We start from the raw sequence: 21,806 nt of genomic DNA on the forward strand, positions 1-21,806 counted from the left end.
GGTCGCAGTGCAAGGGCTCCGGGCGTTTGCGAAGCCTTACGCAGCCCGTGGCGCCGACGCTGAGCTGGGCCCGGCGGGCCGGTGTATGTCTCCCCTCGGCCACGGCGCGCAACTCCCGGTGACTGTGCAGCGCGCGCCGCCGCCAGTTCCGAATCGCGCTGCCGCCACCAGGCCCGGCACGCACCTCCCTCTGCCGGGGTGACTGGCCTGCAGCCGCCGCCCGAGACACAGCTTGGCACCCCTTCCCCCGCCTTTGCCGCTGCTACCACACACACGCACGCTTCTCTCCATCTTGTGATTCCTTTTTTCTCCCGAACCCCAGTGGGGGTGCGAGTTTGTCTTTATCCCTTACTCCCCACCCCCCCGCCCGCAATTCGCCGCCTTCTTTTCTTCTCGCTCTCTTGCCCCTCCCCAGCTTGGTGTGCGCCTCTTTCTTTTCTCGCCCCCCTTCATTTTATTTATTCATATTTATTTGGCGCCTGCTCTCTCTTTCTGTCCCCTTCCCTCCCTCCCTCCCTCCGGATCCCCGCTTTCTCCCCGGAGTGGCGCGTCGGGGGCTCCGCCGCTGGCCAGGCGTGATGTTGCACGTGGAGATGTTGACGCTGGTGTTTCTGGTGCTCTGGATGTGTGTGTTCAGCCAGGACCCGGGCTCCAAGGCCGTCGCCGACCGCTACGCTGTCTACTGGAACAGCAGCAACCCCAGGTAAGGCGACGGGGGGGCGAAGAGCCCAGGCTACTCGGGCCTCCAGGCCCAGAGGAAGGAGCGGCGGCTGCAGGGACCAGCGCGCACCAGCTGCCGGCAGCGCGCACCCTCAAAGCCTGCGTCTCCCGGACGCTGTTGGCTTGGAGGCGCCCGCGGGAAGCGCTCCCATCGCGCCCCTCTTTGTTAAGAAGTGGAAAGCCTCGGTGCTCCTGGGAGTCGCTGGGGCTACCCAAACCTACTGCCTCTGCAGGGCATGGGGGGACTAAGAAAAGGGCGGGAGCCAGAGAGTTGGGACTTATCCGTTTCCCACCCTGGCAGGCTGACCGACATCCCAATCCCCGCGCAGGGCTTGGTCGCCCAGAGCCCGCGATGTGCGCCACCGAAAGCTTTCGCCTGGAGCGTGGGTGCGCAGGGACTGCGGAGAGAATCCGCCAAACATACCCAAAGTTTTTTTTTTTTTTTTTTTTTTTTTTAATTTCTCTTCTCTTTTCTTGGTGCATACAGAGAGCGCACGGGCTAGGGGAAGTGAGGGGGGCTGGGAAGCGGAAGCTTTAGGTTTTTATTTTCCTCTTTGCGAGAAAATCGTTCGGCCCCGGAGTCAGTCCGGGCCCCGCGCGCTTGTCAATGGAGAGGATTCCTCCTGCACTTCCCGCCCCAGTGGGTTTAAGGTGCCAGAAAGTTTGATCTAATACCGGGTTACGTCATGTGTGCGAAGCAAGCTGCAAGAGTTGCTCGACCCGGGAGTTGGGAGCCCTTCGCCCGCGGCCTGGCGGGACGCAGCTGGAAGAACGCGCGCGGTTACCTGGAACCGTTTTGCAGTGGTCCCCGAAGCCCGCCCGGTATGCGGGAGGCTAGAGGTGGGCACCAAGGACTGCCTTAGTGCACGTGATGAACCCCATTCAGCCGCTGACTTCCAGTGTTCTTGGACTCTGGAAGTTGGGGGGGGGGGGAATTCAGAATGCCTGGCGGACCCCTCCTGGTCCCGAGCAGTTCCAAACCTTACTTTCTCCCTGGCCTGTGCGCAGGCAGTCAGCACCCCGGGCCCATCTACCACTGTTTATGTGGTACATAGGCTAGCTTTCAGCTGTGGGTTGGTCTTGGTGTCTGCCTATGAGGGAAATATATTGATTGTACCTAAAATCACAGGTTTTCCTCTGGGGTGAAGTGGAAATTGGGAGGAAAGAGGCGGGAGGCCGAGAATGAGCTGTGGTTGCTGCGCCCCAGCGCGCCTGGGGAGAGGGGACAGCAAGAGCCTCCAATTCTTGCTATCTCCCACTGACTCTCCACCGGTCTCCAGCCTTTCTCTCGGTATGAATGTTTAAGGATTCCCTGCTTGAACACTGTCAGCCCAGATGAAGATGGGCAGATTTCCCCACAAGCCGTCCACTGGTTGACTATCTGAAAGGGAGATCCCCCCGCCCTGCAAATCCAGGGTAGTCATACCCAGGTAGCCCAGTTCTAAATGCACTGCCTAGCAGAAGTGGAGACATCCCTCAAAGTTTTTTTTTTTTTTTTTTTTTTTTTTTTTTTTTTTTTTTTTTTTTTTTGAGTCTTATGGAGGTGGGTGGTGGACTTGGAAGCTATTTCTTCTTTGACATGCCACTTACCACTATTAGGAAAAGAGAAAGAGAACTCTTCCTGCCAGAGGAGATGCCTTTTATTAAAGCTGACAAGACAAATAGAGCAAGCTTTCCAGTTGTGATGGTGTTAAAAGCAAGTCTTATTATGTTGGTCGGTTTTATTCCCTTTTGGGCTTTATTAGACAGCATATAGGAAAATAACTTATATTTCCAAACTTTAGTGTCTTATTAAATAAAGCAACAGTGAGTCAGTTAGTTGTATTTGGGACATTTTGCTCTTGGTTGTAACTCCAAACTTCACAGTGTGATCTTTTTCTCGTGGTATTCATTTATTTGGATATATGGGTGTTTCAGCACTCCCCCCACCATTTTAAAATGGAAAAAACCAATAACACCCCTACTCCAACCCCACTTTGTAACCTGTCAAACTAGTCTGAGTTAGGTTAAGGACATTTTATCTTGGGTTATCTCTATTTTATGCTTTTGATACTGTTGTTTGGTTTGAGATTAGCACATTGATTTTTGTCTCAGGTCATATTTTTTAATAGATTTGCCCTGCCTGAAGAAAGCTCTTCTGCTTAGGATGTCATGGTAGTTTTAAACCTGCCCAAGTTAACCTGTAATTCTTAAAAATACTAAGAGTATTCTTAAGTCAGTATGTTAATTTGAAGATGTGGGAATGCCTTTCTATTTGATCATTATCAGTTTGATAAAGTCCAAACAAAAGAATGTTGTATACCTCTCACCACCAAGAAATTTAGCCCTAACATTTAATATTCTTAGGAATTTATGGAGGCATTTGTCTTGTATGTTATACAGTAAAATTTAGAAAGTAGGTAGTGGTAGGCAGTTTTAACTGAGAAATGTTGAATTAGATGATACTTTTTTATGTATTAAGGAAAGTCAACTTGGATGTAATTTGAAAAGGGCCAAATGCAAAATAAGTAAGTTAAAAATAAGAAACAAGAGTTTATCACAGATTTTATGAGACTATTTCATAAAATTTGCATAAGTTTACTACACTTTATAAATTCAATGTTGTGCTTTTTCTTTTCCTATATGCTATCATTTTGTAACGTAAGTTAACCATGACTTTGGTTCTATGTAGAAAGTATCAAGATTTTGTTAAACCAAAAGAAGATAATCAAAAGACTAAGTCGATCATATTAATTGCAACTTGAATAGATTTTAAAATTTTTCTCTTAGAAGAAAAGTTTAGTAGATATATTAAACTGATGAGAATGGAAACTATGTTTCAGTGAAGTAAATAAGTTTGAGTGTATACTAATAGGTTGAACTTGAAATTGTATTTAGTTAGGTAAAATTAGGATCAAGTAGGTCCTGATAACAGGGATTAAGTATTTTCTTGTGTAAGTTGTGTTACCTTGTGTAGCTGATGGGAATATCGTCATTACTTGTCCATTGGTACAATAAGCATCTATAAATTTGGGATCACAGAAAAAATATTAAACTTATTTGGTGTCAGAATAATTTTACTGTTAGAAACGATATTCCTGATAGTAATTTCTGGTAAGTGGACATTTAATTTTCAAATGCTTCTAACTTTTAGTTACCAGTATTTATTGGGCAGGAACTAAACTGATTTTATATGCTGAAATGGCACAAATCTGTGAAATAGTAACTGAGAACTATTAGTCTGAAGAGAAATACCTTATAAGACATTAGCCTACATGCATCAACTATGTTTCTAAAATTTGAAAACTTGCCTAAGTTTCACCTAAAAGTGTGATTAATAGAATTATCCTTTTAATATTATGTTGCATTCTAAATTGGAATGTTACTAAGTAACTTTGAGTAATAAAAATACAAATCAAAGTTAATATAGTTATTTGTCCTTAATTTCTTTAAGATTGTAGAAAGCTTTTAAGTAGAGAGAGAGAGAGAGAGAGAGAGAGAGAGAGAGAGAGAAAGAGAAAAGAAGATTTGGCAATAAAACTATTCACATTCTCCCTTAGTATCTATGCTGATAAAGATAGACATGACAATACTAAGAACTTGCCTCTTCATCTGAAGCATGCTGTAACACTTAGATGCCTTCAACAGAATATTCTTTTAAACCTTATGTATTTTGAAAAGTTCTGGGACTGATTTATGTGCCAAAATGATGCTAGAATAACTAAATGTGTCTCCTATTTGGCATTATGGATGCAATAATAAAATAATATACAGCCAGTATAATCATATTTTCAGTAATGCTAATTCCATTTACTTGGTGCTTTATTTCTGCCAAGGTTTGAGTATCATCGATTTTAAGAGTTATTTTCTTAGCATGAGTAATATCTCTGCTAATTCATCAAGGATTTACTAAACTTGAACCTAGTCATATTTTCTTTAGACTTTGTCAATGCTTTAGGAACTTTTGTAAATTAAACATTTCATAGTACACTGGTAGGTAATTGTTTTGTTAACACGTAGTCTTGGAGTTGTGAACGTAATGTGAATTCTAGGTCAACACTCTCTTGTCCTTCTGAGGTTATATGTATGTGTCTAAGTAGAGACAGTAGTAAACGAGTTTTCCCTAACCATATTTCTTTGGGTATTTTTCTTCTTTCAAAGTTCACTTGCTTTATTTTAAAAATTCTGAGCCATCATCATTTGGAGACACATATACACACATACAGAGCAGAATACTGGCACTGTACCTTTTTCTCTGACAAATAAATCATCATAATTTATATCTAAGAATTTATTTTGAGAAAGGATGAAAAGTTTACCTTGGTTTGGAATAGTTTCATTACTATATTTATAAAGGATTCCCCCCCTGTTTAAAATAAATAAATGTTTTAAATAATGTTTTTTCTTGTTAGAAACACGAATCTTCAAGTAAAATATATTATTTAGAATCCTAATAAAGTAACGAATAAGCCTCAATGTAACATCAGCTTATTAGATATATTGGGATAATTTTATTTTGATGTTTGGATCAGAATTTTTGTAAAGACAAGGGTGAAAATAAAACAGTACAACTGAGACTTAGCAGCCTATATTTTTATGCTCATCTACTTATAGGAGACCTGAAGTATATTTAAGGGCCTGATTTATCTGATTCGATTTATATGTTAGTCAGCTTTTCAACCAATGTCTTAGGCTGTTTTGTGAAGTGAATTCTCTCCCCTTTTTAAATTTAGGAATTTGTGAAAGAGAAGTATGTTTCTTGCTTTTTGGTCATTTTTCCATAGAATTTTGTAAAGCAAAGTTAGCTACCATTGTATGCACTATTTTATGTATTCATAAAACAAACAGAAATAATCAACCATCTGTTTTTTAGGTGACTGAAATATTAGTGCTGTTTGTAGGGACTATTGACTGTAGTCTCATTTGGCATTTCTATTATGAGACCAGTGTTAATAAATTACTTGTGATTAACCATATCAGAGACCATCTTTCATAGTTCCTGGTATGTGATTTTAGGGTGTTAACTAGACTACTGGCACATGGAACTAATATCTTATTGTCACATGTGTTGTGGATGATAAACAATAGCTTTAGTGGTTTTTATCTTTAAAAACTGAGGGATCATTTGGAAAGAACACCTAGTCCTTTGGGGTACAAATTAAACCTGCCATTTAATCTTGTAAAATGCCTTCTGAATAGGCATTTCATTGCATTCTGTCCATTGGCCTGGTTTCCTGTTGGATAGGGACAGATAAAGATGGGCACCTCCTTTTCTCCCCTGTTGCTATGAACCAAGCAAGCTACCAGCTTCATGCTGGGCCAAGAAAATGAATGAATACAATTAGTCCTTGAGGAATCCTGGCCTTTGCTAGCTTGGGAGAAGAATATGCCAAAAGAATTTACCTGGGCTGGAGGCTAGGGAGGGAGGGTGGGGGAGAATGAACTTTTAATATAAAATGAAGAAAACATAAGAATACGCTAAAAACATTTTTTCTTATAGCATTTGGTATATTATTGGTTCCTTTTTTTCAATATAAATAATTGGATTAATAATGTTTTTAAAGATGCCACTCATCCTCTTTTTTATTTATTTTTTAATGAATGTTTTGAATAACCTCCATAGCAATAAGGATTTAAAAAGCGGTGGTATTTTAAGTGATGAGCCATTCTCTGTTGACTGACTCCATGTTATTGATTTTCTTTTCAGAAGTAATATACAGACTCTTATAATCATAGTCTGACTGGAACATTCATGTTGGGAAGGAAGTCTGTATTTCCCTAAGTACAGTGAGGAAGGTGGTCCTTAGGACAACTCACTCAGCTCAGTCTTCCAAAACTGGGAAAAATTTTTTGTCCTTCGATCATTTGTGACAGATAATACCTTCCTGTTCAGGTATAAAATCCTTGAGTAGGAGTGTAAGAAATGAGATATTAATATTCACTTTTAATAATTTGTCTTATGATGGTCTTAGCCAAACATCAATAAATTACTGTCTCTTTTAAGGGCCTGATTTATCTGATTAGATTTATATGTTAGTCAGCTTTTCAACCTATGTCTTAAGCTGTTTTGTAGAAAAGTTTTTCATGATTAATGTGAACTTCCAGTGTTTCTGAATAGGATATTACTCACTACTAGGAGATCTGCCTTTCTCCCTAAATTTGTCTGCGTTCACGTTTTGAAAATTTAGTCAGTCAATAGCAAGATAGCACAATGACACAGAAGTTCCTCACTGAACATTAAAAATGAGCAGTGCTCATATTATGTACTGCAATTACTGTGAATAGTTTTTAGAAAAAAAAAGTTCTTTAGATCTCACTGTTCTTGATGGTCTGTACTCATTGTATTTTCTGAAGGAGGATTGTAAAACTACTGTAAAAAATCTGTGCACTGTTTTCTAATAGAAAATTTGTGTAGTTTTAAACTCTTGATTCTGAGATTTCTGGATATGGTTTTCAAATAATGAACCATATATTTCAATAAAAGCATTGTTTTAAAACATTGAAAACTCCTACTTAAGTTAGCTAGTTGCTGAGAGAGAGTGCACTGTAGCAGTGGTTAGCTCAGCTTTCATTCAGGTAGAATTCTATCATTTTCAATAAGGAAAAATAAACCTTTGTCATCTTTAGAAACATCCTTCATACAATTGACAGTTGACAGGTTGAAGAAAATGTTACTGTCAGGTCTTATTTTCCACTCAAGTGGGGAATAAAAATAGGATTGAATGATTTTTAAAAAATCTATTTAAAAGTTATTTCAAAATGGAGGAAGATGTTTTTAATTTTTATATGTAAGTCATAGAATTAATCTGCCATTTGCTTCAGGGAAGGTCAGCAAAGTGCAATTCGAAGAGTTTGTCTAGTAGTTAATTTTCTGTGGTTTTTGCTTTTAAAATGTTAAATATTGCTGAATTGATTCTAATGGTATATTAATACATGTTTTTAGGATTGGATTCTTAAGAGATATAAGGTTTCAATATTATTCCTATTGTTACTTATCAAATGACCTGATTTTCATGACTGATGATCATGATTTGGGTATGAAGGAAAATTGAGAATTTGCCCATATGCATTGGACAGTCATGTAAATCAGCATATGTGTGTATGCATTGGACAATCGCGTCATTTTAGCACGCAAAGATTAGACCTTTTTAAAAAAAATTGCTTTGTTATTAATAACTTTCATTAACTGCATAGTGTAATCCACGAGTTCCCACATGGAAGTCCATGAATATGTGGACATTAGAGGAAAAGAATGATTAAATTCGTATTTCCTGATTTAGAAAAGCTCGGTTTTGGGCTTCCAGTTAAATCAGCGTGTTTCTTTTCTCCCCCAGAAGCAGCCATCTTGTTTTAAGACCGATTTTATTTCTTTCATGAACCTGGTCCGGAAATGAATATGGACGATAGAAAAGGACTAAACCACTTTACAGTCATTTTGTCAGGACTCTACTTTTAAAACTCTTCCTTATTTTTAAAGTCATTAAAATGCTATCTTCTTGGTTTTTTTCTTAGTTTATTTAAAAAAAAGAATGTTTTAACAATGATAATATGTTTAAACCCAAGAATACGATATTTTAATGTTAAATGTTGGGCTGTACCATGTTTCTATATGTATTTTTCTCTTGAAGCTTATAATTCATTGTTAATTTCAAAGTAATCTATTAATAGTTTCTGATGTCACCCTCTTATCCTGATTTCCTTTTTCTGATTGTCTGTCTGTTTTTTATTTATTTTTTATTTTTTCATTGTTTGACTTTTTTCTCCCAATTTGCTCAGCAGTACTAGGGATCTTTCTCCAGTAAGAACTATTGATTGAAATGCAGGTACCTTCCAAAATGAAGCATTGGGATGCTTTAAGAAGCATTATACAGTCAGAGCATTTTGTCCTTGAATTATATAGAGAAAGTCCTCTTACTTTCTCATTAATAAACCCCTCTTGTGGGTTCTTATGGAAAAATTATTTTAGAAGTAAATTCATATTTGCTACTAAAAGATATGTTATGAGACTGTATCAACTGAGTCTGCTATATTTCCATTATGATTTGTACATTTGGAAGAATGTATTTCCTGTTAAACTTTACCAAAGTTTTATACTATAATTCTTTGTTTGATGATGTCTGGGAGCTTTATTCCCAGGGACTGAAATAAAAGCAGAACTTCAAGATTAATTTCAAAAGTAACCTGACTCAGTCTGTTTAATTTAAACTGGGCACAGATGACCACTACTGTATCTGAGATAACCTCAGTTCATTAGAAGTAGGATTTGGGGTGGTTGTAGATGCAATGTAATGGTGACAAATAGAAAATGCACATTTTAAGACCAGATATACATTTTATGGTTAAAGCCCAGGTATGAGTTGACAGTGTTTGCATCAGAAACTTTCCTCTGAGACCCATCATCAGTTTTTCTTTGATTGTCTGGTGGAAAAGACTGAAATAACTGAGTGTTCAAAGTGACCTTTTATTTTTGAATGCTAATAAATACTTTAAAAAAATGCTGTTTCCAGGCTATCAGAGTTCCTATTTTATGTTTTCTTGGTGACTTATTTATCTATGTAAAACTATAATTAACAATTAGCTCTTGTCTTTTACTGTGAAAATATATATGATGAAAGGCATTTCTATATTAAAAATGCAGTGTTGTAGCTTTGAGTAAAATCAAGTTATGGCTTAGTTCGGTTGGATAATTGTACTGCAAATTGTTATCCAGAGTTTGATGATGGAGAACATGATACTTGATATTTCATATCATAAATGTGAGTGGGATATATAATTTTTTTACATTTACTGAAATTAATAATGTACAGGAGACAACCTTCTGATTAAGTTTTTTCCCTTTTTTTTTTCCTTTTCTTTATGGTATTTAATTTAATGGAGACAAATGAGAATGGGAAGGAAAGGTAAAAATAACTCTACATATGGGAAAATTATCTTTTATGTTTGACAATTAGGTTAAACAAAGTGGGAGCAAATGAGCCTCGTTCCCCTTGTATTGTTTCAGGGCAAGAAAATACAGACAGATGTCGGAATGTGGAAGTGGTGACCTCTGACTTACACAGCATGGCCACTGCCCTAGCACACAAGTGTCCTGAGCCACCATCATAGCAGCATGCTTTTTTGAAGTGACTGACACTTTGAGATGGAGATTCTGAAATTGATTCTGTAGCTATTTGTTGTTTTCCAAAGTATTAGTCTTTCCAGCTTCAATTTTAAGTTTCTCGCTTTAGCTTTTATGAAAAATGTTCTTTGGCTCAGATAGAGCTTCAGTGACTTCTGGATGAGTTATCTATCTGTGTAGTCACAACAGATCTTTGCCTCCCAATAATTTTATTCATCGGATTGGAATAATGAAGGAGGCTAAGGGAGGCTCAGATGTAAGGCTCTGCGGCAGCAAAGTGTTTGCCTGCTTTATTTAGCTAATACTTTTTTAAAAAAAGATAGATGAAAGCAGTGGTTTTGTTACAGGCCTTTTCTTTTGCTCTGTAATCTCGCCAGTAACCCCTGGGTTCAGATAGACCATTAATGTTTTAGATACTGTGGCATTCAGTGTTTTCTTCATATATTTGTTTACTGTTACTGCTTCAATAAACTTTTATGCCTATTTCTGTAGTTTTCTGGCAGGGGCTCCATTTATTAAAATGTACTGACCCAGCACTAAGAGGGGTACAGTTCAAATAGTGGTGCTTCTGACAGGGTTTTGTGTCAAACTAGAGAAAATAATAGGGAAATGAAAGCTGCCAAAATGTGTCTCCCAATTACTAATTAATCAGGCGAGAAAGGACCTCAGTGACAGATCTTGTGTCCGCCATGGCAGCAACTTGGGGATACTTTATTTTAAATACTGTATAAAAGAAATTAAAATAAGCCCCAGGAAATGTAGCACCCAGATATTTGATATCACAAGTGCTATTTTTTTTTAAGTCTGTGAAAAGCGAGGCAAAAACCAATTTAAAACTGAATCTTTGTATTCTTTGCTGATAGTATCGAAACAAAGCTATTTTTAAAGAGTATTTTCTTGTTAATAAGCAATGCCTTTATTCTTATTAATATTTTAGTGCAGATATGATCATATTCTTGGTTTTAGTATCCGTGTAGCATCCTACACATACTTTACTGTTGACGGAGACTTGGGGAAAAATTCAAACATTTTTTTAGTGTAGGCCTGACATCAATATTTTGAAGATGACTGTAATTGAAGAACAGAAGTCCCCTCCCCCACAATAAATGTGTGTGTGTGTGTGTGTGTGTGTGTGTGTGTGTGTGTGTGTGTTTGGAGAGAGAGAGAGAGAGACAGACAGACAGACACACCAATCTTTTTGGCAATGTTCCCTCTATGGTTGCTGGACCCATAATTAAATGCCTGTTATTAGTGTATTTTTTCCATAGCATTTGCAACATAAAAAGAAAAAGGTCTTGCATGGAACTATAGCTGTCAAGGGAACAATGAAAACTAATTACACACTCTGCTATCACCATTGTCAACTATACTCTTGGGAAGACAACAACATGACTCTGTGTGTGTGTGTGTGTGTGTGTGTGTGTGTGTGTGTCTGTAGGATATTCCATATGAACATATACATGTAGGGTCAGATATATCTATTGGTTTAACTTTAAGCCTTGGGTTTTCTGAAGCAAAAAAGTCTAAGCACTGTTTAACTCATAAAATGAAAAAAGGCAGTTATTTACTGGGGAAGGACTCCTCTCTTTAATATCTGTTCTTTGTAATATGGACTGAGAGAACCAGTCATTTATTTTGAATATTAGGGTAGTTTTGTTACTGATATATCTATGCTGTTAATTGTCTCATTATCTTTTATACTTCTCTCTTTTGCAAATTGTTATTTATTTAGCTCTAGATTTTTGTGTTATTTGGTTATTTGAGAACTAATTGCTTAATTTGTTTGTCATATAGAGCTGCCTGTCACTCTCTCTTTTTTTTTTTTATGGCTTTGGCCATTTCACTCACTCTAGGTCTGTCCATTGGTAGATGAATTTGAGCAAAAATAGAAATCTAAAATGCTGATACTTCTCAAATTATAGCAGCTTTGGTATAAGATTTGGAAAGAAAAGACTGAAGCTATTGAATTTAACATGAGGTTGTAGGATCAATTTTGAATTTTAATCACCCACACCATCCCTGTTCTCTGGTATGACATAGAATCAGGATTTGGCCCCAAATAATGTTTTACATTACTATTTTAATTTCTTGGATGAATCTCTTTATTATATCTAAAACCAAAGCCAAATGGGGGAATTTAGAAATCATATGTTGATTTGAACTTATCCAAAATGTTTGCATTAAATAAATGTTATAGCTAATATCTTTTAGTAATAATATATTCATATACTGAATACCTAAAACTTACAATTGATAAAATATTTATTGAGTGATATTATGTGCAGAACACTGGGAGGCATACAGGGGATTCAGACAGAGATGAATAAGGTGACATCTGCATCTGCAGTGAGAGCTTTGTTATATCCTATAGATACGAGAACTTTATAAACTTATCCACAGTACAGAAAGTATTTTAAGAAATCTTCACTTATCAATTCATTTGACAGATATTTATCAAGTGTCCACTGTGGGCCAGGTATTTTTCTCAGTGATGGAGATATTGTAGTAAACAGTATAAACAACATCTCTGCCGGTAAGAAGCATGTATTTAATGATTTTTTTTTTTTTTTAAGATTACTACATACTTCTTTTCATCCTTAAGGGTGTGCTCAACAACCTGGAATTTTGTTGAAATGCAGATTTTAATTCAATAGATCTTATTCAGGCACCCTATACTTTACATTTGTAACAAGTTCCCAGGTTGTATTGAGGCCTGTGAGCTGCAGTTTGGACAGGGAGGTAGGTTCTAGACAAAATTCAGGGGGCAAAGAGATAACTCTGGCTTCTCACCAAGGACTCTTGGTTTTATTTGCCCTGAGCTTTCTATTTAGTTCTACAGTTCCTAAAATGAAACTCAGTATTTACGTGAGTGAAAGTTACTTGTCATTTAAAAAGCCTAAAAGGCATAGTAGTCTTCAAATCTCAGACAAAATAAAACAGATTTTTTTTTAAACAGTTTTATTTGGCTGCAGCCAGGTTCAGGGGGCACAGGTTTTGCTGTAATCCATCAATCCCCTGAACCCCGAGTTTAGGGAGTTTCAGAGTTTTATTTTTTATTTTTTAAAGAGAGAGTGAGAGAGGGGGAGAGAGAGAGAGAGAGAGAGAGAGAGAGAGAGAGAGAGAGAGAGAGAGAGAATTTTTAATATTTATTTTTTAGTTCTTGGCGGACACAACATCTTTGTTGGTATGTGGTGCTGAGGATCGAACCCGGGCCGCACGCACGCCAGGTGAGTGTGCTACTGCTTGAGCCACATCCCCAGCCCATAAAACAGATTTTTAGTTGAGGTTTATGCTTCATTAGAAATACAGCACTAACAAATGTAAAGGCCAAGGATTTTGCTGCTAAGTCTTGCTCTCTATGGGCAAATTCTACTAGAGTGAAAATGTTGTCCTGGTCCAAAGAGAATCCTGTCATAAATGTCTAAGAATATTTATTTGCAAACCCTCTCCAGATGTATTTCATGTGGCAATGCCAGAATTACACCTCAGAAACAGATTTTTAACACTTTCCAATTTAAATCCATATGGTTAAATGAACCCAAAATGTTTATTTTACATTCAGCATAGAAGATGACTAACAGTTTTTCTCCTTCCACTAAGTTTTTTGTGGGTGGCTTTCAGGGGCCTGTACTTTCAATGGAGCTATAAAGGATTTGAGAAAAAAATGCCTTCCTTCTCTAAAATTCTATGATTCTGGTGTCCGAAGTGAGAAATCATTGTTCCTGTAGAGTTTGCAAATGTGCTTCCATTTTTTTTTTCACAGCATATATATCATTTTCTTTTGCAATGAACTATTATGTGATGCTTTTACTAACAAGAAATGGAACTAGTTGAAATCAGATTACTCTATTTTTTTTTCTTTTTGTTTGTTTTGTTCTCCTTCACTGTATGTGTGTGAATACAACATGACTAATCTAAGTGAACTTTTAAGTCTTGAAAGCATCAGACTTAATGCTCCACTATGGAAAGATTATGAAAACAAAGATGAAAATGTTCCTTCTGTAAATTAGTTGTATTTTTATGAAAACAAAAAGAGGAAGAGGATGGTAAGCACTCATTTTAAGTATCTTCTTATTTTTATTACAGGGCCCACCAATGCTTTAATTACAAAGCAGAGGCAAATCTTTTCCTTTTTAATTAATTATTATTTTCAGTGCTGGGGTTGAACCCAAGGCCTTATATATGCAAGGCAATTGCTACTACCTTCTCATCCCCTAAATTCTCGATAACATGAATTTATTTAAAATATTGAGCAGCATTTCCTAAGAACGGTGAACATTGTTAAGGACAGTTAATTTAAGATGTGGCTGTTTGTAGGTATTTGTTTATGCTTGTCATGGTATAAATAAAGGTTCTTAGTAATTTTGATGGGACACCTTCTTAGGGTGTCTAGTTTTATGATTCTCATAGATCCAGAAATGCAAAAATCACTGACTATGAGTTTAAGTGGCTCTTTAAGGGGGAGGATGTTTGGAAGACTGGTAAATTTAGGAATAGGTTATCTTTATTGATTAAAACATCATTTGCATATCTTTAGGGAGTGGCTTTTACTCAAAATATAGTTGGCTTTTCTAAGATTTATGGTCATTGACATGTTTATAGGAAAGTAGAAGATGCTTAATATTTTAAATTAGTGTTTGGCCTCTCAATTTTTTTAAGAAAGGCAAACACACACACACAAATATTTATATTTTAGCTTAAGGTTATTAACAGTGATTTGTCATCAGATTAATAGGTTATAACCAAATTACATGCACTGATATGTATACATAAGCAAATTGCTTTGACTACATAAAGTAAAAGCATTAAATTCACGTACTTTTTAATTTTATTTTTTGTAATTATAACTGTTTAGGATAGAACCAAATATTCTTGAGTGTTATAGAGGCAAAGGCTCAGAGAATAAGATATCCAAGTATTCTACATCAGATTAGATTTGTCTAGAATTGTCCTTAATATTTTTATATTTTAGAGCTGGTTAAATTCAGTTCTAGTTGACTAATAATACCACTCATATCGGTGAATTCTGAGCCTCAATTTCTTTACCCTGATAAATAAATGGATATAATAAAAATAATGTCTCTTTTTTGTGTGAAATTTAAAGGAAAGTGGATACATGACAGGACTTTAAAAACTGCTGTAAAACTGTTACGAAAAGGACAGAGTCAATCATACCTCAATAAGAGTAGGAGGGAAAAGAATAGAGATTAAGGGTGTGAGTTGATTCATTTCATACAGGGGAATGCCACTTTATAATTCAATATATTCTTGTAAGTTGTATAGAAAATATGTTGTGTGAATAAAAACGTATTTTCAAAGCATCATGGAAGAGTTGATTTTTATTATAAGATAGACAGTCTTATTATTTTGTAATATATGTTGTCTCTGAAAGATAAGATTTATGCATTTATGTTGGGTTTTGTTTTAAAGAAATTCACATTTTAGGTTTTATCTTGTGAGTTCTGCAAGACAAATAAAGTGTGAAGAGTGACACTTCAGGGGCAGGTCTGCTAGACCTTCCTCCCAGAAATGAGCTTTGGATTTCCTTTGTAAAACTGGTCAAGTTTATTTTTAATGTCCTGTCTTCCCCTCTCAGTTTGTCTCATCTCTATCATTTTCTCTACTTTGGGCTTCATAGGTATAATGAAATCTCTCCATCTCAGAGGGGAAATTAATGAATACCGACACTCTCTTGGAGAATGCTTGTATTTCCAATGAGGAGCTTGTTGAAACAAATCAATTCCTGTCGGGGCTGTTCCTTACAGGCTGTCCCTGGGATCCTTGGATTTTTCTGAATCTCACTGTCAGAGGAACAGTGTCAAGTTCCTTAACAATTCTCTGTTTAAAAACTCTTGCTATTGACTACTTTAAAACTTAGCAGATATTAATATATGCACATTGATGTTAGAACCATAAATAGTTCATAACATATAACAGAAAGGAAACAGAATTCGTCAAGGAACACATATTTTAATGCATTGAAACCCGAGTAACACTTTACCATCAAAGGACCGCTTACTTGTAGAATTGTCTGGTGATTATTCAAAGCAGGTTTTAACTTCATATGTTTATAGTTAGGTGAATAGCAAATGTGCTCATTATTGATTTTTAAATTACAATCATATACTCACATAATTTTTTTATAACATCATTTTACTCCTAAATTTATAAACCTCCCTTAAGAAAAAATGAAAAAAAAAACCAAGAAAACATTAATTCATATAGGAAATTATCATGATCCTTATGTTCTGTACCCAGAAATTTAGTGCTGTCTAAGGACAGAAGTTGGCCAGCAGCAGTCAAAGTACTGGGTTTATTATTAGCAAGACCAAAAGTAGTTGAAAGAGTACTGCTAACTCTGCATTACTAATTTGCCCTACAAGTGCAATGTTTTAGTATTTAGAATTGCTATGCTCATGGGACCCCTGGACTTTTCTCTGTTGCCTTTGTATCATTTCATACAAAAGCAGGTTTCTTTTGTTCTGATAAATTGGAAGTTAAGAATTGTCAAGGGAATGTGCTTACTATGAGTTTATTTCAAGTTTAAAACTTTTGTAATTTTATGTTACTGTGTTTCTGTGTCTGATGAATGATTAATGGTTACAATCTCTCCCCTGTTTCAGATTTCTTTCTTGGCAAAAGGGTAGTCCAGTTTAATTTTTGGTGATTTACTTATTGACACTTTGTATTATGCAGAATACAAGGAATTAATTTTTTTATATAAGTTTAAAAATATCTGCTGGAGACTTCAAAGCCAGGCTTACTTAGTATTTTCTTTCCACAAGAGCTTGTTGAGGGATCGAATTGAGTGTACGGCAATCCAGTTATTCCTTAAGACGTTGAAATGATTGGATTGAGTTGCATTTTAATCATTTAGCTTTTATTAATATGGCAAATAATTAGTGAAGATTAGAGCCAAACATATTCCAGTGCATTTGACGCATTCAAACAGAATAGTCCAATCCTATTGCAATATCTCTTTATATTTTGTAGAGGGAAGGATAGTTTGAATTCTCTTTGTGAAGGCTAAATTATGTCACTTCTGTTTTACATGCTTAGAATGTAAAATGATGACCTACCCTTTAATATTACAGGTATAATAAGCTAGAATTTTAAGTATGGACAGTTGCCAATCCTCTTCATTCTCTCTCTTGTTAAACATTTCAGATATTTGGCTCTGTCTTTATAGAAATGTTATAAAATGTGAATGGAATGTATGGTAAGATCTTAAAAGATAACAGCACACTTTTTTGATTTGGATAATAAGCATTAATTACAACTAGATATTATAGACAACTATAAATTTCTTTCCTCAGGTTTCTAACAAATCTTTAGTAATTTCCTGTGCCCTCACCCATCCTGCTAAGATTTCCCAACTCTACCTGTGGTTTAGTTTTATAATAATAAAAGAAAAGAAAGTTTAAGTCAACTGTCACATTAAAAAAAAACTTAAGGTAATTTTATTATTAATAAACAGTATTTCTACAGAGTTTCAACAAAAGACAGTGTAAACTCACAGGAATATTCCACTGAGTCTAATATAGTATTGGAAACAACTGTCCATCTTACCTCTCATCTACTATCCCATAGAAAGCCACTTTTGTTGGCAGGAAGAGGTGTTTGTGAATTTTTTTTTTTTTTTTTAACTCTTCAGCATCATAGGTCAGCCTTCCTAATCTATTGCCAATACAGCTGGCACACTTACTAGCATGTAGTACAGTACACTCTTAATTCATTTTAGGACAAATCTGAATTGGCAGAATGCATAAATCTGGTTTGGAAATCAGTCCCGGAGTTTGGATTAACTACACCTAGGGTGCTAGTACCATTCTGGGCAGAGTAGGCAAACCTTGGCAAGCTCCAGGCAATTGATAGGATCAGGCCCCTGCTTACAAGATATTCAGGGGTCACATTAAGTAGATTTGCACTGCAGCCTGATATGGAGTTTGAAGACTGCAGTAATCAGTGTTGGAAGACGATTGGTTTTTCTGGGTATAAATTGCTAATTAGTATTGAAAGTGTAACCTGTTTTGTTGAACAGCCTCCCTTATTTTCTCTGAGAAAGTGGTTTGGACAGTAATCTATTTACTCTATCTCTCCACCTCTCTTCCCTCTTGTTAAAATAAAATCTAGAAACCTCTGGGGACTCCCCACTGTTGAGTTCTGCTTCGAAGGAGCTTTAAAACAGTGGCTTCAAACTGAAGTAAATATTGACTGGGTCTGGGGCTGAGCTCTGCTCAAAGCCTCCTATTGTTCCTCCTTAGTCAGCACTCCAGCCCAGGCTCGAGTGTGCATGTGTTAGGAAGAGAAGAAAGGCTGTGGAGGGAAATTAACAGGGCCCACAGCTGCGCCATACAGAGGAAAGGGAAGCCGACTACAAAGCCAGCAGGAGCTTATGCTGGGTTACAGAGAATTTAGGAGACTGAAGTGCAAGAACACTGGCTGTCCTGTCTGTTTGAGAGAAGTTTAAGGTACATGAAGTTGCTTGTCTGCATGGGCCCAGCCTGCCTCAGCAAAACTTTCACTCCAGTGATGCTATCTTCTCAAGGGGACAGGAAATGTAGCATCTTGGTGAACATGAAAGAAAGATAAGGGGTAAACCTGGGTTCCAGAATAACAGCCTCCCTCTCTGATACCTGTTCTGATGCTTCTGTCATCCTTCCCTCCTTCAGCTGTCATGTTGGATTATACACTCTCTTGGGTCTCCTAAGTGCTTTGGCATCCCAGGGGTATCAGATGGGTGAGTGAGAACCATATGCCTTCTGAAATGAAAGTTCTGAAGTCCTGAAGAAATGTTCTCATTATATGAAAAATTTAAACTTTTGTTAAAAAGGAAAATTAAATCATTTAAATATGGAACAGATTCCCTTGTTTAAAGTGGAGCACTGTGAGTAAAAGCTGCCTGTATTTTTACCATTTAATTCAAGAACCCAAACAAACAGCTGGCTGACTTATGTTTTAGTGAAAACCATCCCAGTACATTTACTAACAGGAAAAGTAAACATCCTTAAAAAGAAATTCTCGTGTCTTGACTGCAAAGTGATTTTTAATAAATACACAGTAAAAACCAATAGCATGTTTGGGTTGTTCATTTCCACTGATAGTGTGAGTATCACTTTGTACACATAGCCCTCCGTGATGTTTCATGTGAACATATCGATGCTAAAGACCACATGTAGGCAAATACCAGGGCGATTAGAATATTCATTAATTGCCAAGGCAGTTTCCAAACTATTCTGCTTTACTAACATATTAGAACAAATAATGTCACCATAAAGCATGGAATGCTGTGGACATAGAGGGAAAGCACGTCTGTTCAGGGGTGTCAGGAAGTTCTTCCTGGAAGAGAAATAATTTAGTCTACGTCTTGAATAATGGATATGATGTTAGTGGTCAGGGATGGAAGTGGTAGAGGAATATTCCAGGGATCCTTAGCAACAAGAGCAAAGGTCTGCTGGGATAAATTTGGGGGATAGAAAATAGTTTATTCAGAATGAAAGGGATCTGGCAAGAACATCAGAAGCATGGGCTGGAAAGGTGTGTTGGCCATGTTGCACAAGATCAGTGTAAGGCTGTGGTTTTGCTTTTTTAAAGATTGTAATGTTTTTAGAATTGTTTTAGGTTCAGAGCAAAATTGAAAGAGAGATTCACAGAGACCCCCCATATACCTTCTTCCTTCATGCTCATGAGGCTCCATTTGTAACATCAAGAGACAAGTTATAATGACTTTATAATAGATGGGTTAATAGGTTTCTAAATGTTTTACAATTGTTCTGCACTGTTGTATATCTTAGTCACTGGGTAATTGCTTTGTAAATATAACTAAGTACTGGTTAATATGCTGAATACTTCAAATGAGACTTGGTTTGTAAGTAGTTACATGGTAGGATATAAAACGTAGGTCAATTCTGATATTTCTAGATGAAACTTGGAATGCTCTACTATATCTGAATTGTTTCTCTCATTTGCAAATTAAGCAGTTGTTTCCAAACTCCCTTTTTAGACAGAAAGTATTGTTCATAAAAATCATTAGCAGAAAATTAATGTGTAAAACAAAAACAAATCAAAATCACCCAAAAAAACTCGGTTTGTATTTCAGAGAGATGAGGTCTAGGCTGTGCTCACCTCTCTTCCCAGGCTTCTGAAAGGGCTGTGAGGAGCCCCTGTGGCTCTTTGAATGACATCCTCAAAAGGGCCCTAGTGAGAGAAGGGCTTGGTGTTGTTCTCAGAAGCAAATAGGAACATGCTGTGGCAGAGACACTTCCTCTTGTATAGGCCACAGGAGTGTTTGTGTTTCCCTCTAGGAATTGACTCCCATTTATTGAGCACTTACTGTATACCACGCACAGAGCTTTATAGGCTTCACAGTCATTATCATTTATATATCCTGACAAGAGCTCTTATGAGAGTTGTATTATAATGATTCTTGTTTTACAGATGAGAAAACTGAGTTTTGCATATTTTAAACTAACCGAAAGCCACTTAGCCAGTAAGTGGCCCTTAACCACTCAGCTAGGCTGTGTAGAGTGACATACTTAGTCTAACAGGACTCTGAAATGTCAGAGGGTGACCTTGGGACAGAATTTCTGAGAGGCACAGTGGAAAATGATAGGGACTATATGCTAATATGAAAGGAGTGTTAAAAATGCACACTTGGATTCCTCCTTGTTGAGTGTTTAATGGACTGAGGTAGCAAGCCACAACTGTTGCACTCACAGCAAATAATTAGTACAAAGAGGTTAAATGTTTTGTGCACTTGTTCTTTGGAGCTAATTGTTAGACCATAACGTATATACAATTGGACTGTTGGGGAATCACACGCCAGCCAGCCCTCCTCCCCTGCCAGCATGATTCCGGAGGGTTGGCCAATGTATAGAGCTATTTTTGAGGACTTTCAGAAGAAATTCTGGATATTCTTTGAATAAAAGTTTTAGAATTTAACAATCATACAGTCAGGAAATTTATTCCTATAGTCAGTCGAGATTTACACACTTTTGAGTCCATAATAATAATTTCAATTAGCATAGTAACAATAGAGATTTGCATAAAATTTTAGATGTATATTTTGCTTACTCTACAATAAGCACATTTTTAGCATGAAGTCATAGTTTTTTTTTTTAAATGGTAGGGAATAGCATATGTGTGCTTGAAATGACGTTATGTTCTATTGTGTCCCAAATTCTTCCACCCCCATCTTCTTCCTTTTGTTTTCTTCCTTTACAAGAGTTTTACCCTTTAGCTTAACAGTCAGTAAATTTTTCCTGTTTAGTTTCAAAGATGAAAATCTCCTGATAAAATGTGAGTGGATGAGGCTCCCCCTCATCTCCAGAGATACAGCATGGAGAAAGAAGAAAGAGTTTTGGCACATACTTTATCTGATATGTATGCCTGCTTTCCTAGACAGACGCAGGTCTATGAGGTGTAGTTTGTGCCCTGAAACGTAAGGCAATTCATCCTTCATGCATAGATAGCCCTTTGTACCCTAGCAGTGGAAGCCATTACCTCCTCTTCTAGTTTAGTTGTTTATATGGGTAATATTGATATAAGAATAATACTTTAGTTTATATACACTCTCTGTATTTTTGTGTTCTGTTCCCATTACTAGATTATAAGATTCTTGAGGTAGAGATTGTGGTTTATATGAAGAAACACCACAGAAGGGCTGATCCATGATGTTTAAGAATTGAGATGAATTCTGGGTATAGTTCTTTGCTCTTTTTTTTTAAGTGGACACAATATCTTTATTTTATTTTTAATGTGGTCCTGAGGATCGAACCCAGTGCCTCGTGCATCTTAGGCAAGCGTTCTACCACTGAGCCACAACCCCAGCCCAGTTCTCTGCTCTTGTATTTGTTGATTGCTGAGGTCCTGGAAAAGTTAATTAGCTTTTCAACCTTTCAGCTTCCTCATCAGTAAATGGAAATACTAATATATTTGTCCAAAAAGGTCATTGTAATAATTAAATACTATTGCATATAAAGCTTAGAAT

The 21,806-nt window shown here is 36.8% G+C and overlaps 1 protein-coding gene across 2 annotated transcripts in view; it reads left to right on the top strand.

Moving 5' to 3' along the window:
* The first annotated feature begins 449 nt into the window (after positions 1-449).
* Positions 450-21,806, top strand: part of EFNA5 (ephrin A5) — a 276,222-nt gene continuing 254,865 nt past the window's right edge. For both annotated transcript variants that reach the window (XM_081280461.1, XM_081280462.1), the window contains exon 1: positions 450-703. In XM_081280461.1, the coding sequence (XP_081136587.1) occupies positions 579-703 (125 nt within the window). In that variant the 5' untranslated portion in view covers positions 450-578. The remainder of the gene's footprint in view (positions 704-21,806) is intronic.

This window comes from Spermophilus citellus (assembly GCF_964194105.1).
Source record: "Spermophilus citellus genome assembly, chromosome: 1".
NCBI classification, from domain to species: domain Eukaryota; kingdom Metazoa; phylum Chordata; class Mammalia; order Rodentia; family Sciuridae; genus Spermophilus; species Spermophilus citellus.